The sequence below is a fragment of the Channa argus genome, chromosome 13 (assembly GCF_033026475.1).
Source record: "Channa argus isolate prfri chromosome 13, Channa argus male v1.0, whole genome shotgun sequence".
In the NCBI taxonomy this organism is placed as follows: domain Eukaryota; kingdom Metazoa; phylum Chordata; class Actinopteri; order Anabantiformes; family Channidae; genus Channa; species Channa argus.
The window spans coordinates 14,137,451-14,151,744 of NC_090209.1; the positions used below are offsets into that span (position 1 = coordinate 14,137,451).

The following is a 14,294-nucleotide window of genomic DNA, read 5'->3' on the forward strand; positions in this document are numbered from 1 at the left end:
AAAATCTCTGGCATTCACTCACAAGAATGGTTGGTTCTCCGGGTACAGGTGGGCGCTGGGGTCCAGCAGAGTCATCTAGATTCGGTGGAAGATTCGGTATTGACATAGGTGGAGTAGATGATGCTGAAACAGAGGGGATAGTCAGGCCAGGCTGCTGATCCACTGGACCAAGTTCTGCAGAACTGGGCACTTCTGAGGAAGCTTCCTCCTTCCATTCCTCCCTCTCTAGGTCAGGGGAGGTGGAAGAGGAACGGGAGGTGGTGGAAGAGGTAGTGGAGGATGAGGACTGGGGGGAAGTATCTGAGGAGGAGGCAGGTGGGGGGAAAGACAAAGAGTGGAGGGGCTGTGGTTCAGATGATTCATCCCCTCCTACTGTTGTGGAGGCAATCGGTGTAGGACCAGAGGAAATTCCACCAGCTAGTGGTGTCCCACTGCTGTATTCCTGATACAACAAGTTCCGCAGCTTTTCATCCAAAGTCTTTATCCTGTTGTCAACAAATTCAATTTTTGGGGGGCCTTCACTGTCTGACTCAGCCACAGATGAAGGCTGAGCAGGGGATGGTGTCATTGTAAGGGAGAGCATGGGTAAAGGGGCTTCAGCAGTCCCAGGATGGAAAGGAGGAAGAGAAGAGTCAGAAGAAGGGTGAAAAGTGGCAGAGTGACTGCCCGTGTCCTCTGTTACATTTACTTCTCCTGTGGACACCTCTGACTCTGACATCTGTAAAGAGGATTGCTTCTGCAGTGGAAACAGCTGCTGTTTCTGGGGTGTGTCCATAGTTTTAACCACCTCTTGTTGCTGCTCAGTGGGTTCCAGCTGCTTCTGTGACTGTACATGTTGTGCTGCAAGTTCAGCAGGGATTTGGGTTTGCTGTGGAATCTGGTGTTGTGGTACAGTGCAAACACTTTGCTGTTGGAGAAAGTGTTGACTAATTGACAGGGGCAGTAGGCTCTGATCTGGCTTTATAGCGACAGCACCCATGAGCAGCTGCTGCTGCATCATTTGTTGTTGTTGTAATTGTACTGACTGCAAGTTTACCTGTTGTTGCTGCTGGTGATCAGTGTGGGCCTGTGGTTGAGCCACTACAGCAACTTCAGATGCTATAACCTGCTGCGGTAAGTTTTGTAACTGTGGCTGTTGCAGCAATTGTGGGGTATGCTGTTTTGTTTGCTGTTGAAGAAGGGGTTGCTGGGTCTGTTGTAGGGGCACTGCTGGAAGAAACTGCTGAGGAGGTACAGACTGTGATACCGACTCTGTATGACCTGGCTGGGGCAGCACCTTCACCTCAGTCAGCTGTTGACCTGGTATTTGCTTCTGCATTAGCTGCTGTGGTTGTAACTGCTGCAGAGACAGTTGTGGTGCTTGTTCTTGCAGGAGCTGAAATTGTTCTTGGTAAACTTGATGTTGTGCTTGCTGTTGTGGTGTTGCCTGTGGAGTCTGCTGTTCAAGCTGTTGCTGCTGAGCTGCTGGTACCTGCTGCTGTAATGCAACCTGTAGCTGTGGTTGCTGTGGGGCAAGTTTGGCCACCTGGGTGAGTGTCTGCTGCAGCTCCATGCCATGTTGGATTACAGCAGAAGAGGTTACTGCAGTAGCAGAAGAAGGGGAATGAAAAGAATTTGAAGACTGCTCTCCTGCAGATACATATGGCCTTGGAACAGTAATCACTGTATCCTCTATCCTTTGAGCTACAGTAGAGGAATCGCTGGTTCCAGGAGATTTGAGGGTATCAGAAGGAATGGTGGTGGGTTTGGGAGAAACAACAGTAGCAGCAAAGGACAAGGTGGGGTTGTTAAGCTTTTGGTCAGGAGTAGCTGAAGTGACAGTGGATGGTTCAAGAGCAACTGAAGCAGTGACAGGGACAGCGGTTTCAAGACTGGAAGCTGTTGCAGAGATGGTATCAGAGGCAATAATATGAAGAGCAGTGGCAGTAGGCGCTGTGGAGGCCATTGAAGCATTAGCTGGAACAGTGGAGACTGAAGTTGAGGTGGCAGAAAGAGTGCAGCAGGGAGGGGAGGCCATATCAGTCAAGGACTCCAGAATCTGGGATCCTTCACTTTCTACAGCCACAGAGAGGAACACACAGTTTAGTTTCTGTTGTGCAGCCAACTCACACAGGTTAAAAAGCCACAGCATTAAAAACGATGTGGGCAGAGCTAACCTTTCTCTGTTTTAGGAGCTTGGGGTATCCTCATCTCTGCAGTCGGTGATGGTGTACCTGCTCCCTGGCTTGAAAGAGAATCTCTGTGGCGGATGGTCTGGTTGATAAAAAAGCGCCAACGTCCCACTGGGGATGAATGGGGAACTGAATCGGCTGAGATTCAATAAGACAGTTGACTAGTTATATCAAGTTAAGTTATACTGTGTAGAGCAGGGGAAAAAAAGACCTGGTAAAAAAAATAGTCACCTACATTTAACTAAGCAAATAGGTAACTGTCTTTCACTGGATAATTAGTGCAGTGATATGTCTCAGCTGGCAACATGTTATTCAACCTTAACTGATGTAACAAGTAGCTGACTACCTGAATATATTGAATGACCAGATTTTTCCATCAAATGATTACTTTTTCATTAATGAAGACAGAGAGAGAGGGCGGGGGGGGAAAGAAAGCTTCCTAAACTCACTTGTTGAGCTAGTGGGAGTGCTCACATGTAACTGTTCAGTTGATCCAGTCTATCAGAGGAATAAAAACAAAGATTAAAATGTCTTGATTTATAATGAAAATTAAAAAAATAACAAAGAACAGAAAGTGATAGATGTATTTAAAGAAATCACCAAACCTGTGATTGTGTTTGAAGAATTTCATGGGCTCTCTTAATTATTGATCTTAGCTCCTCAATGAATTTCTCTTTCTCCACATCAAGTACAAAGTCTTCCTCAACCTACAAACAAAATTCAAACAAACATAAAAGATTATTACGTAATGGAGTGATACTTTTCCTAAGTCAAAACTGACTATGGCTGTAGCTACTGTAAGTACCTTACCATGTAATCTGCTATGTCCTCAGGGGCATCTCCATCAATGTCAAACTTAAATGTCACCATCTTATTGCTGTGTGTTTCCAACTGGCATTCAACCATATTGTCCCCACTGGGAGACACCTGGGGAGGATAGGACAAACTCAAATTATGACCTTTTCCCTTCCATTATGTTTTGGGATACATGGATTTAGCTATATATTTAGCTATTTGTTGCTCATTTGTGATTCATCACCTGGAGCATGCTCAGTTGAAACTGGTGAGAAACCTTCTCAGGCTTTTGACAGGAAGCTCTTCTTTGAGGTTTTAATTTTTCTATTTTCCCATTAGCAAAGAGCTGAAGAGTTTCTTCTCCATTAACTGGAACAGACCTGCGGATGGTAAAGTAGTAGGTTTGTGAAGTAGGAGCAACTAAAATATTGTCACTGCATTTGTCACGAAAATGAGAAAACACTGCCTAAAATCCAAACATGTATATGTATTATATATGCTTATTTACAAAATGCTATATATTTGATTATTTTATAATAATACAAATACTTATGTATACTTTGTATATAGACATTATATTTGAATGGACTTCAACCATTCTGTAATTAAGGACCATATGGACAAGGTGTTTAGACAAATTAAGTTATGCTTAATGTCTACATTTTTAGTCTTGGTCATGACTTAGGAACATATTGCACAACTGCTATAATATGCTGCCAATTACTGGTAAATGAAGCTAAGTTTGCATAGTACTGATTTCAGACATACCCTGAAGAAGAATGATGTTCTGTAATTGACATGTGGGGATCATCCTAAAGAGTAACATGAATACATACAAAAAAGTAGTATGTAAGTATACAGAAAAATGCCCAGAAACATATACACTAAAAACATAGCAGATGCACATAATGCGGCATAATATGAAATTTCTAACAAGCAGTGTATACTGTTCTATGAACAAAAAATCTAAACTTGTCAGTTTGAATCAAAAAGGTAAGCTCAATACTTTTTCAGATCACTGGATAGTAGTATTCTTATTCATTGTGCCAATATTTAAAATTATTTTCTAAATACTGGAATACAGCAAACTTTCAGTCTACCTGTACCTGAGCAATGCCCAGCAGGGAAAGGTCACAGTCTTGCAGCGAAGCTTGGGGTAGTTTGGGGGCATTAGACTCAAGCAGCGGGATGGTAGTTACAGGTGGGGGAGAGGTGGGTATATAGTCGACCTGCCCTGGTAAGGTTATGTGGGCAGCTGGTGGAGATGAAGGCAGCTCTGGTGCAGGGGCAATAGCAGGATGTTGGGATGGGAAAGATGGTAATGATGTTGGTGGACAAGAGGTATGAGAAGGACTTTGTTTTGGAGGAAAGACAGCATGGGTCAGAACAGATTGTTCAATTGGTGTTTCAGCATTTGTATGAGAATGAGCCTGTGTCTGAACATGTGTTTGCCTTTGGATGTGTGTTTGGGCCTGAATGCTGCTTTGTGTGCGAGCTGACGGAATTTGTTTGGACTGATGCTGGGGAGATGGAGGGTTGTCTGCCAGTAGATGACTACAGAGGGACAAGTTGCTGTTCTGAGACTCTTGAGCCACATTATTGGACACTATCTGTGCAAGAGGGTGGGTAACCAGATGTGGACACTGGGGGGGCAGCTGACTTTCATCACGTGGTTTTAAAGCGAGTGTTTGCTGAATGGGAGTTGGGATAGGCTGTGCCAGTAACTGTGTCTGCACAGGAGGTGGAGCTAGCGTTTGCTGCATTTGAGAAAGCTTCTGCAGGTGTTGCTGGTATTGCTCTTTAGACTGAGCCATAGTAGGCCAGGAAATGGACTGAAGGACTGAAAGGTCAGCGGGGCTTCCTGTGGGCTGCTGCTGGGGCTGAAGAACTGGATGTTGTGTTGTTTGGCCTGGAGCATAGGCTTGTCCAGCCAGTTGCACATGAGGATCAGCTACTGAACTGAGAATATCTGTTTTATTTCCAACACTCTCATCTGAGCCAGGAGACTGAATCATGTTCTGACACTGCAGCACTGGCTGCAGTTGCACCTGCTGTTGTTCTGGGACATGAGTTATATTCTGTTGTACAGTTGGTATGGCCTGTTGGGTAGATTGAGGGACATACTGAGAGGTCATCAGGTTAGCGGCAGCCTGAGCATGGACCTGACTAGGAGGTGGAGCTTGAGATTGTTGTAAAAGTGTTGGTTGTAGTTGCTGCTGTTCCTGTTGCTGTTGAATAAGAGTTTGCTGCTGTTGTTGATCCAACAATTGGTTTTGTATTAGTGCTTGCTGCTGTAGCTGGGGCTGCATGAGCATCTGAGTATTTTGTTGAACACAAGATTCATGCTGAATCTGAGCAGGAATTGGGACAATTGCAGTGGGGGGCTGAACAGGCGCTTGGCTTTGTTGGCTCATCATGCGAGTGTCAGTGGTTGGGCCCTGGCCATGTAATGGCCCGGACTGATTAGTTTCTGAATGCAGAGGGTGAATTGCTGACTGAGCAGTTACCTGACTCTGAGTAGGAATGACAGCTCCTGGATAAGTTGTGTGCAAAAGAATTTGCTGGGTCTGGGTGACATGAGTCTGTGCTGCCCCTGGAGGAGTTACATCAGAACGAGTTCCCTGGGGTATGGGCTGGGTTATAAATTGGACTGGGACCTGGCCCTGGTTCTGAAGATGAGAATCAATTTGTCCTTGCTGTGTAAGGACTTGAGCTGGGACAGCAGCAGATGTCTGAAGAGGGATCTGTGTAATCTGAATGGTCTGATGCTGAACCATCTCATTGCCAGCCGGAACTCGAACTGGGACACGAGAATCCATAAAAGAGATGTGATCCTGTCCCTGGGAAACAAATGCTTGCTGCTGCTGGTATGATGTTACGTTCTGTTGTTGTTCTATCTGCTGCTGTGTCAAACTGGTATGAGTTGTAAGAGGCGCGTTTAGCGGTGATGCACACACATGCTGTATATCAGTTGGTTGCTGCTGAATCTGCTGCTCACTGTTACTTTGTGGAACCAGGACAGCATCTTGTTTTCCAGTTTGTTGAAGATGAACAATGGCTGCTTGTTGCTGTTGCTCTTGAATCTGTTGTTTTATCAGTACCTGTTGCTCTAATCTTTCTGATTGTTTTTGTAAGACCATTTGCTGCTGACATTGTTGTTCTAACTGTTGTTGCAACAAAGCTTTCTGCTGCTGCTCTATCTGCTGCTTGAGTTGCACTTGTTGCCGCTCTTGTTGCTGTAGCTTAGCTTTCTGTTGCAGCTGCTGTTGTTGTAAAATAGCTTGCTGTTGTAAATGCTGTTGCATAAGTGCTTGTTGCTGCTGTTGTTCCATTTGTCTGAGTAAGACGTGTTGCTGCAACTGTTGTTCCATGTGCTGAAAAGTCTGCTGCTGTGTCTGCTGCATTACAGTTTGTTGCTGCTGATGCTTCTCTGGTTCATTTTGTGTTCCAGCTTGGTGCTGTCCAAGTTGTTGAAGTAACTGATTCGGCTGTTGTTGTTGCTCCAAGCGCTGTTGTAAAAGTTCTAGTTGCTGTTGCTGCTGCTCTTGTTGCTGTTGAATAAGAGCTTGCTGCTGTTGTTGATCCAACAATTGCTTGTGTATAAGGGTTTGCTGCTGCTCCAGTTGATGCTGTTTGAGTTGGGCCTGTTGTTGCTGCTTTTGAAGCAATGCTTTTTGTTGTTGCTGATCAAGCTGCTGCTGCACATACATCTGATGCTGCTCAAGCAGAAACGCTTGGGCCTGCTGCTTTCCTAGCTGTTGCTGCTGCTGAAACAGGGTTTGCTGTTGCTGAAGCTGTTGCGGTTGTATTGCGGTCTGCTCATGAGGATCTCCTGTTGGCTGCTGTTTATAAGTCTGAGGTTGCTCCCCTGACTGTGGTACTGACAAAGCCTGCTGCTCCATACCTGTCTGTGTAGTTAACACTTGCTGCTGAGGAGTTGGTTGGACAGGCGGAACAGGCTGTGGGACATAGATCTGCTGCTGATGGTCAGGCTGGACAGCTGCAGTGGAAAGCTGCTCCATTGGTAGCTGAGTGGCGCACAATTGCTTTTTAACCAGGGTGGCCTGGGCCTCCATCTGCTGTTGTGGTTGCTGCTGAAGGGTGGTGGTCTGAAAATCCATCCCTATCTGCTGCTGTTGTACTATAGTTGGCTGAGGGATCAGTACAGGCGGTGTTTGCTGGGGTGCTGCTTGGGGAATGATGTCAGTGAACTGCATTGGACTGGTGGGGGGTTGGGTGTGCTGAGAAAGGGGCACAGTGGTTCCTGAAAGTCCAGCAGGATCAGTGACAGACATAGATGTAGAGAGGACATTAATGGGTGCTTGTGGGGAAACAGGGGGTATGTATGACCCATGGGGTATAGCGGTTTGATGTGCATCGGATGGGAATGTTTGCGACTACTCAGTGATAATGATGAATGATGATTGTTGTGGGAAAAAAGAAAGAAAAGAAAGTAGTAAAAATAGGTAAGAATAAGCTTTGGCAAAGAGCATATATCATCAAAACATTCAATTTCAGAAAACAGGGTTTGCCACAGCTTATAGTGGAGGTTGACTGTGTCACCTAAAATTACAAAAATAACCTTTAGGAAAATTCTGCAGAATTACTACTTTACACCTCTCACAACCTCTGTTTACAACTTTCCCTGGGGGAAACCCTGTAAAGTGTACAATCAGATGGTAAATCAGTAAAGTATGAATTACATGTGGTTGTGGTTATTTGACCTGAAATGTGACAATTTAATAGACGTTAGTACTGTACCCCATTCACTTGCAAATACAGCATACATGATGATACCTGTGGAACCATGGTACTGGGTTGAAGAAATGTCTGAGCAACAGATCGCCCTCCACTTTGGCCTGTGGACATGCTGGACAAACTAACGCTCTGAGCAAGAGGCGCATATGGAACACTTCCACTCTCGCCAATGGGGCACATTTGAGGATGAGCCAATGCTCCAATTCCCTGTAGTGCAAGAGAACAGGTTATGAAAAGTGTGATTTATAAAGAATAATAATTAAATAATATGACTTTGAGCAATAATTAATTATTCTTTTTAGTATCACTTATGAAGAGGTGAAAACAATGTATAGACGTACAGATGCTATAGAGGGGAGAGTAGTCTGAGTTTGGCTGAATGAGTCTCCGTGCTGAGAGTATGCCTGGCTCTGTCCACTTGAATAAGATTCACAGTTGGCAGACCCAATACTCTCACCTTCTGCGTGAAAGACGATTTAAAAATAAGAGGGAACGTGAAAATTTTAAAATATGCTTATCAAAGTCATAATTTTCAATAAGCATTAACATTTTTTTTCAGCTTTCCCAATGTCAGGTATTTCCTATTAGCTTACAATGTACTTTCCGGAAAATCACCAAGTGTTTAAAACACAACATAATGCGCTACATACTTTACCTGGTAAATTAGGTTTTGTCCCACTGAAAATATGTTGCTGTCTGACATGTTGGTCCACTTCAGGCAGCTCATCGGGTTCCTGTCCTCCTCCCACTGTCTGGCCAGCTAGCTCTGGCCCCAGTGACGATGGGCAGGATGGATGACAAAAGCTGTAGGAGGTGAGAGTGGAGTCTCTTCTTTTTTCCAAGCCCTGCTGCTGCTGCTGGAGGAGCTGCTGTTGTCGACGCTCCCTTGACTTTTTGATAAGATTTACTCTGTCCCGGATGGATTTCCCAACCAGTTTGGCATCACTCTCATGGAAGAACCCTGACTTCACCTGTGATAAAAGAGAAGTATACAAGTGAGACAGTGAGAGTACAAGGACACTGAGGGAATCTAGGTCAGAAAGATGTACCTCTAAGTGTCTGAGACATTAGCTGAAGGAACTCCTTCAAGCTTCAAGATTCAAAGCATTAAAACTTATTCCCAGTCTACCCTGTTCCATATATTTTTCACTCACTATGCATAAACTGTCCTTTTCTCTCACCATTTCTAGAGCAACCTCCTCAGCACTATCATTCTCCAGGTCATAGCTGAATTCAATGGCTTCATTGTCTTTGTGCTTCCCTTTCAGTTTCTTTGGGTCTTCAACCCAAATCCTGAGAGCTAAGCAGTCTTGTGTTCCTATGTCCTCCTCTGCCAGCTCCACCCGAACCCCTGTGTCTTCCCCAAAAAATGCATGGTTCAGGAGGTCTTTGATGGAGAGCCTGTTAAAAGAAAGACAACAAAAGGAAGAGAAATACAAGACACTATAGGATATTTTATGTCTTTTATGTCATGTTACAAAAGTAAAACCTACTTACCTCTGGCTCTTGTTCTGACGAATGCAGCCTTCAATGATCTCTTTGACCTCTGGATCATTCACTTTATCAAAGCTGGCTGGCTTTATACCCTTTACAGACAGAAATTTCAAAGTATTTCTAGTTAACAGAAATTTATAAAATTAATTTCTGGGATATTGTGTGTAAAGACAATTTCATTATGGAGCCACATAGTGGGGTTACATTTAAACTAATTAAAATGTATTAGGTCTGCACATCTAATCATCACAAAATGGCAGTTTCTGAGAGTTATTTAGGAAAACCCACGCTTGTGACTTTGCGATAGATCTGAGCTGCATTTTGGCATTCAGAGTAGGGGTATTCTGAAGTAGCCATCTCCAGCATGCACATCCCAAAGGCATAAACATCCACAGACTCATCATAGTGCTCCTCATACATCTCTGGAGCCATAAACTCTGGTGTTCCTAAAAAACAAAAAAAAACAAAAGTTGTTCACAGTTAATAACAAGCAGAACTACTACATGCCACTTCACTAATATCACTGTGTTTGCAATATGGTCAGCTAAGTTTTTTTTTCTTCTTCCATCTCATCCAGTAAGTTCAGGGTCATCACAGTGGATCATTGGTCGGCATGTTGATTTGGGACATTTTTAGACCAGTTGCGTATTTGTGACGCAACCCTCCCTAATGTTTACCGGGTTTGGGACCAGCACTGCAGAGTGGAGATGGGGAAGGGTCATTTAGGGTTCAGTGTTTTGCCCAGGAACATGACATGTGGTCGGGGAGAGTCGGGCGTGAATCTCCAACCACATGAAAGTCCTTTTGCAAAAGCCTGACCAATACTAAATGCAAAGAAAAGTCAAATATATTTATAGGTCGCTTCTCGGTCTGCTTATGTATCTACCTTTCTTTTATTGTTCTTCTGGTATACAAAACAAATAAATAAACTTATTTTTTGGAATAAGTTGCTCTATTTATTTAGCCTACCTATAACACTCTTAGCAAAGGAAGTCCTCATAAGTGTTGCCAGTCCAAGGTCGCCTATCTTTACAGATCCTGTTGGGCCTGTTATGAAGATGTTGTCACATTTGAGATCGCGGTGGACGATTGGAGGAGTTCTGGTGTGAAGGAAATGCAGGCCCTTAAGGATTTGCCTACACCAGCTTCTCAGTACCTTGGGTTTCATGACCTTAAAGCGCTTAAGGTAACTGTAGACAGATAAAACAACATTATGAATACCTATTAATTAAAATTAATTGTTCATTACACTTTACACATTTAAATTGTCATTTAGACAATTTACAATCTGAGTGGATACATTTTATGTATTATTTTAGATATAAAAGTCAGAAGTGTTTTGCTGTTATCCTAATTTCTTTTAGAAAGTTTGTTCTTTGAAGTATATACAATATAACTTAGTAAAAGAAAAAGAAAATATGGCACCAGAACCTCCTTGCTGAATTGCTAAGATGTGTTAAATGAAACTGGGATCCTCTTAATCTTGATCATCACATTACTAGCACATCAGAAATCTTCTCTTGTAAATGTGTTAATAAATTTCAATTAGGTTTACACATTTTTTACATCCTTTTTAAAACAGTTAACACAGATGCCATTCAATGACCCAAATCTTTGTTGTATAACAAAAGAAAAACATGTTATTAGCTCATATACATTACTTGCAAAATTATAAATCCCTAATGTATATGTTTGCAACCCTCTACAAAAAATTCTTCAATCAGCGATCAGTCCTTAATCATTTATAAAAGATGGCCTCTGTGTTGCTATTCAAACCGGGATCAAAGAAAAGGAAAAGAAAAAGAAAAAAAAATTATAAAATGTGAGATTTTGATGTCAACTACATATGAGGAGGCTGTGCTAACGTTTTGAGAGTTCCTGAAGTCATCAGTTCTGTGACCAGTACGATGCACTTCTTGCCACGAAGAACAGACTCCCAGGAATCATAGAAGCGGACAATGTTGGGGTGCTGGAGTCCCTTCAGCATCTCAGCCTCTTCCTTGAAGCGCTGCTGCTCTGCCTTGGTGAGCTTGCGGTCCTGAAGTAAAAGGTACATACAAAGTCACATGGTACGAATGTGAACATGCCAACAAAACATCATAAAATACTAGCAAAGGCATACCCATGACTGTGAACTAACACATGCTGCCACTAGATGGTACTAGCGGCTGGCAATATAGAGTTGCGGCAATGCTGAGACAACACCCAACTCTTAGCTTTATAAAACATATTTCTACTGCATTTGACAAATATCCCCAGTATGGCAGACAGAATGAATGAGTCAGGCATCTAATTTACTGGCACAAGTGCGATCCTACAGTAGTAGACACAACCACTGACTAATCTTCACAGTGGTGCATAGAATGTTTATAAGACCTAGAAGACATGCATGCTGTAGAAGAAACCTTTAAAGCTCTAAGCTCAAAAAACAATCATTTTTTGTCTGAATTGTCATTCAGACAAAAAAGTGTCTCAAAATGACAAAATAAAATTAGGCTACTCCTAGAAAATAGTATTTTTAAATATGCAAGTGATGTGGTGACATAACATTAAAATCAACTAATCAAAGGACCAGAGGCCAGATGTATAAATGATGTTCATGCATAGAAAATGTGATTTTGCCTTTTCCCACATATAGACTGATATTTGTAAATGCAGAAAGTGTGGGGGGAGTGTGCACTGCATGCAAATTGATACAATCCAATATTAGAACAATTGTTTTTTTAGTTGTTTTATCACTATTCTTGATTATGTCATTACTTTGAAATGTATATTACAATCAAATGCACACTTAAAAGTTGAATTTAAAATTATTGTTTGATGGACATTTTTTAGACATTATCTTTCTGTTTATCTACAAAAAATGTTTCCCCCTCTATTTTTCTTTTAATGTTATCCTTGTCCAAAGTGCCACTTTGTAATGTCGGTTTAAGCAAATTGGTGGTAAAGGCCACAGCCATGTGTAACTTCATTTGGGATAAAACCTCCCTAACACATTACTATTAGCAAATCTCTTTTCTCCATCTTCTTTTTTAACAATGGAGTTGGTACAATTGTCAATATGTCAACTGATCATTTTCCATTGATGTTGAATTCTAGGAGTGAAAATGAAGCTTGTGCATGTGCACTCATTTTAACCATGATTTAGATCTAGTCAGAACCAGCTATATCTGTGCCTTTATAAGTCTGGTGAATAAAATGCATATGCATATTTAAGCCCCCAGGATTTGAGAAATTTCTGACTGGCTTCACTAATTCACTGAAAATTTCCAAACTTCTCTGAAGCAGCCGTTATAACACAAGCTATACAGACAGATAAAACAAAACACTGTCACAGACAGACCTACTATAAATAGAAATCTTCATAACACTGGCTTTCCACTGATCGATACCATTGATCTTGATCTTTTTTTGATTATCCTAAAGCTCCCCAAAGGGAGGCAGTCTACAGCAGATGTTTGGGTGCTAATAAACAGCTATCATGTAATGCCTGTCTGTCACTGGATTTGTTTTTCTCAGGTCTCCACCTTTCTTTTTTGTGTTTGTGCTTCTCATTCTCCCTGAGTCTGTTTCATCTCTTAAGAGATCTTCTGCTCTTTGTGTGTATACTCGTTCAGTGTCCTTTTCTGGAAGAACTGGTGGAGCAAATGCTCCACCCCTCCTCTCTCAGTAGGGAGGTGGCATCAACAAATAGACTGCTTCTCTTTGCATGATTAAAGCTAACAATAAATTGCATGACCTAACCTAATACATTTATATGGTTTAACACCAACTAGTGTACCTCATGCTACTATTTGTATTACGTATTACTTATTTGATTGCATGTGTTGTAATCCATGTGTTTATTAGCAGATGTGTCTGTCCAAGTCTAAGTTTCAATGAAAACTGTATCTACATCCACCCATATCTACATGTGTCTTCTTTCTAGTGAACTTCATCTTCTCAGGGAGTACTGCCCCTTCTTGAATGATTCTACAGTCTTTCTCACTTCACAGCCTGAGTATCACTCTGCATCACTGTCTGGCACAGTGTGAGACAGAGTGCTTGCCTTGTGCTCCTGTCTGCTGCCTTCTCAGCAACTACTGTGTGTCCCTCTAAGTGTCTTATCGCCTTAGGGTCAGCAAAGGTCATTGAAAGTTCAGTTAGTGAGGCTGTGTGACAGACAGAAAGCAATACAATAAAATTAAAATACAATAAGAACACCCGTTTGACACTAACTACTTTTCATTAGAAGTTTTACATATGTAGGATTTATTGGAGACTATATAGTGTACTCTCAGTATCCTATGCCTTATACGGTGGCAAGAGCCTAAGAACTCTAGCTTGGTAAACAGTGTAAGACCTTGTTGGGAATTAAGATTTTTTTGGATCAGACATCTGGTAGAACAGAAGGTCAAGTTGTAAGTTAAGTGGCCTCATAAAATACAGGGGAAAGGGAACAGGTCATGGATACAACACACAGTTGACAGATGGTAAGATGCCACAGTCATGAATGTGAGCCTATAAGCATGTGAGCCTCAAAACATCTACTGGATTACTGTCATACAATTACATAGACTACAAAGGGTTAATTAGCTTGCATAGTTACATTCTTGTCTAAAATTGTGTGCCTCAGCTGCATTGGGATAGATAGGGTTGGTTTTGGGCAATACCAAGAGAGGGAGCATTATTCTAGCTATATGCTGAGATTTATGAGGGTGTACCATACTGTATGTAATTACTACTCTACCACGTGGGAGTATGCATGTCAGTAAAAATCTGAGGTGTCTAAGTTCTGGCCCACACAGTGAATTAGAACTTAGTGGTGGACTAAGATTACTGATCTCGTTCAATACAAAAAGTTTCAGTGAAAACATTTGATAAAGTCCTTTATTATTCTGATTAAGGTATATTATATAGGTTATTTATCTATCTATGTAGCTATTTTTTTAAATATAATTACTCCTATTGTAATTTGGTTTATATCTCAAATGCTTAATAGTAATTAAATCACTGTTGATTGCTACACAATGAATATTACACATCCTGAGGGATACAGTACGTGCTGTCAGTGCATTGGTTATGCATCTGGTCAGT

General features: G+C 41.9%; 1 protein-coding gene across 12 annotated transcripts in view; it reads right to left on the reverse strand.

Annotated features, from left to right (window-relative positions):
* Positions 1-14,294, reverse strand: part of wnk3 (WNK lysine deficient protein kinase 3) — a 36,486-nt gene that overhangs the window by 8,802 nt on the left and 13,390 nt on the right. For 3 of the 12 annotated variants that reach the window (XM_067526893.1, XM_067526887.1, XM_067526888.1), the window contains 16 exons: positions 11,084-11,256; positions 10,188-10,408; positions 9,507-9,664; positions 9,222-9,310; positions 8,906-9,125; positions 8,380-8,695; positions 8,066-8,184; positions 7,728-7,931; positions 4,067-7,363; positions 3,735-3,778; positions 3,211-3,346; positions 2,982-3,098; positions 2,777-2,878; positions 2,621-2,669; positions 2,157-2,309; positions 23-2,055 (listed from right to left, as the gene is read on the reverse strand). In XM_067526893.1, the coding sequence (XP_067382994.1) occupies positions 23-2,055; positions 2,157-2,309; positions 2,621-2,669; positions 2,777-2,878; positions 2,982-3,098; positions 3,211-3,346; positions 3,735-3,778; positions 4,067-7,363; positions 7,728-7,931; positions 8,066-8,184; positions 8,380-8,695; positions 8,906-9,125; positions 9,222-9,310; positions 9,507-9,664; positions 10,188-10,408; positions 11,084-11,256 (7,431 nt within the window). The remainder of the gene's footprint in view (positions 1-22; positions 2,056-2,156; positions 2,310-2,620; positions 2,670-2,776; positions 2,879-2,981; positions 3,099-3,210; positions 3,347-3,734; positions 3,779-4,066; positions 7,364-7,727; positions 7,932-8,065; positions 8,185-8,379; positions 8,696-8,905; positions 9,126-9,221; positions 9,311-9,506; positions 9,665-10,187; positions 10,409-11,083; positions 11,257-14,294) is intronic. The other 9 variants (XM_067526889.1, XM_067526892.1, XM_067526890.1 and 6 more) reach the window with 9 other exon arrangements.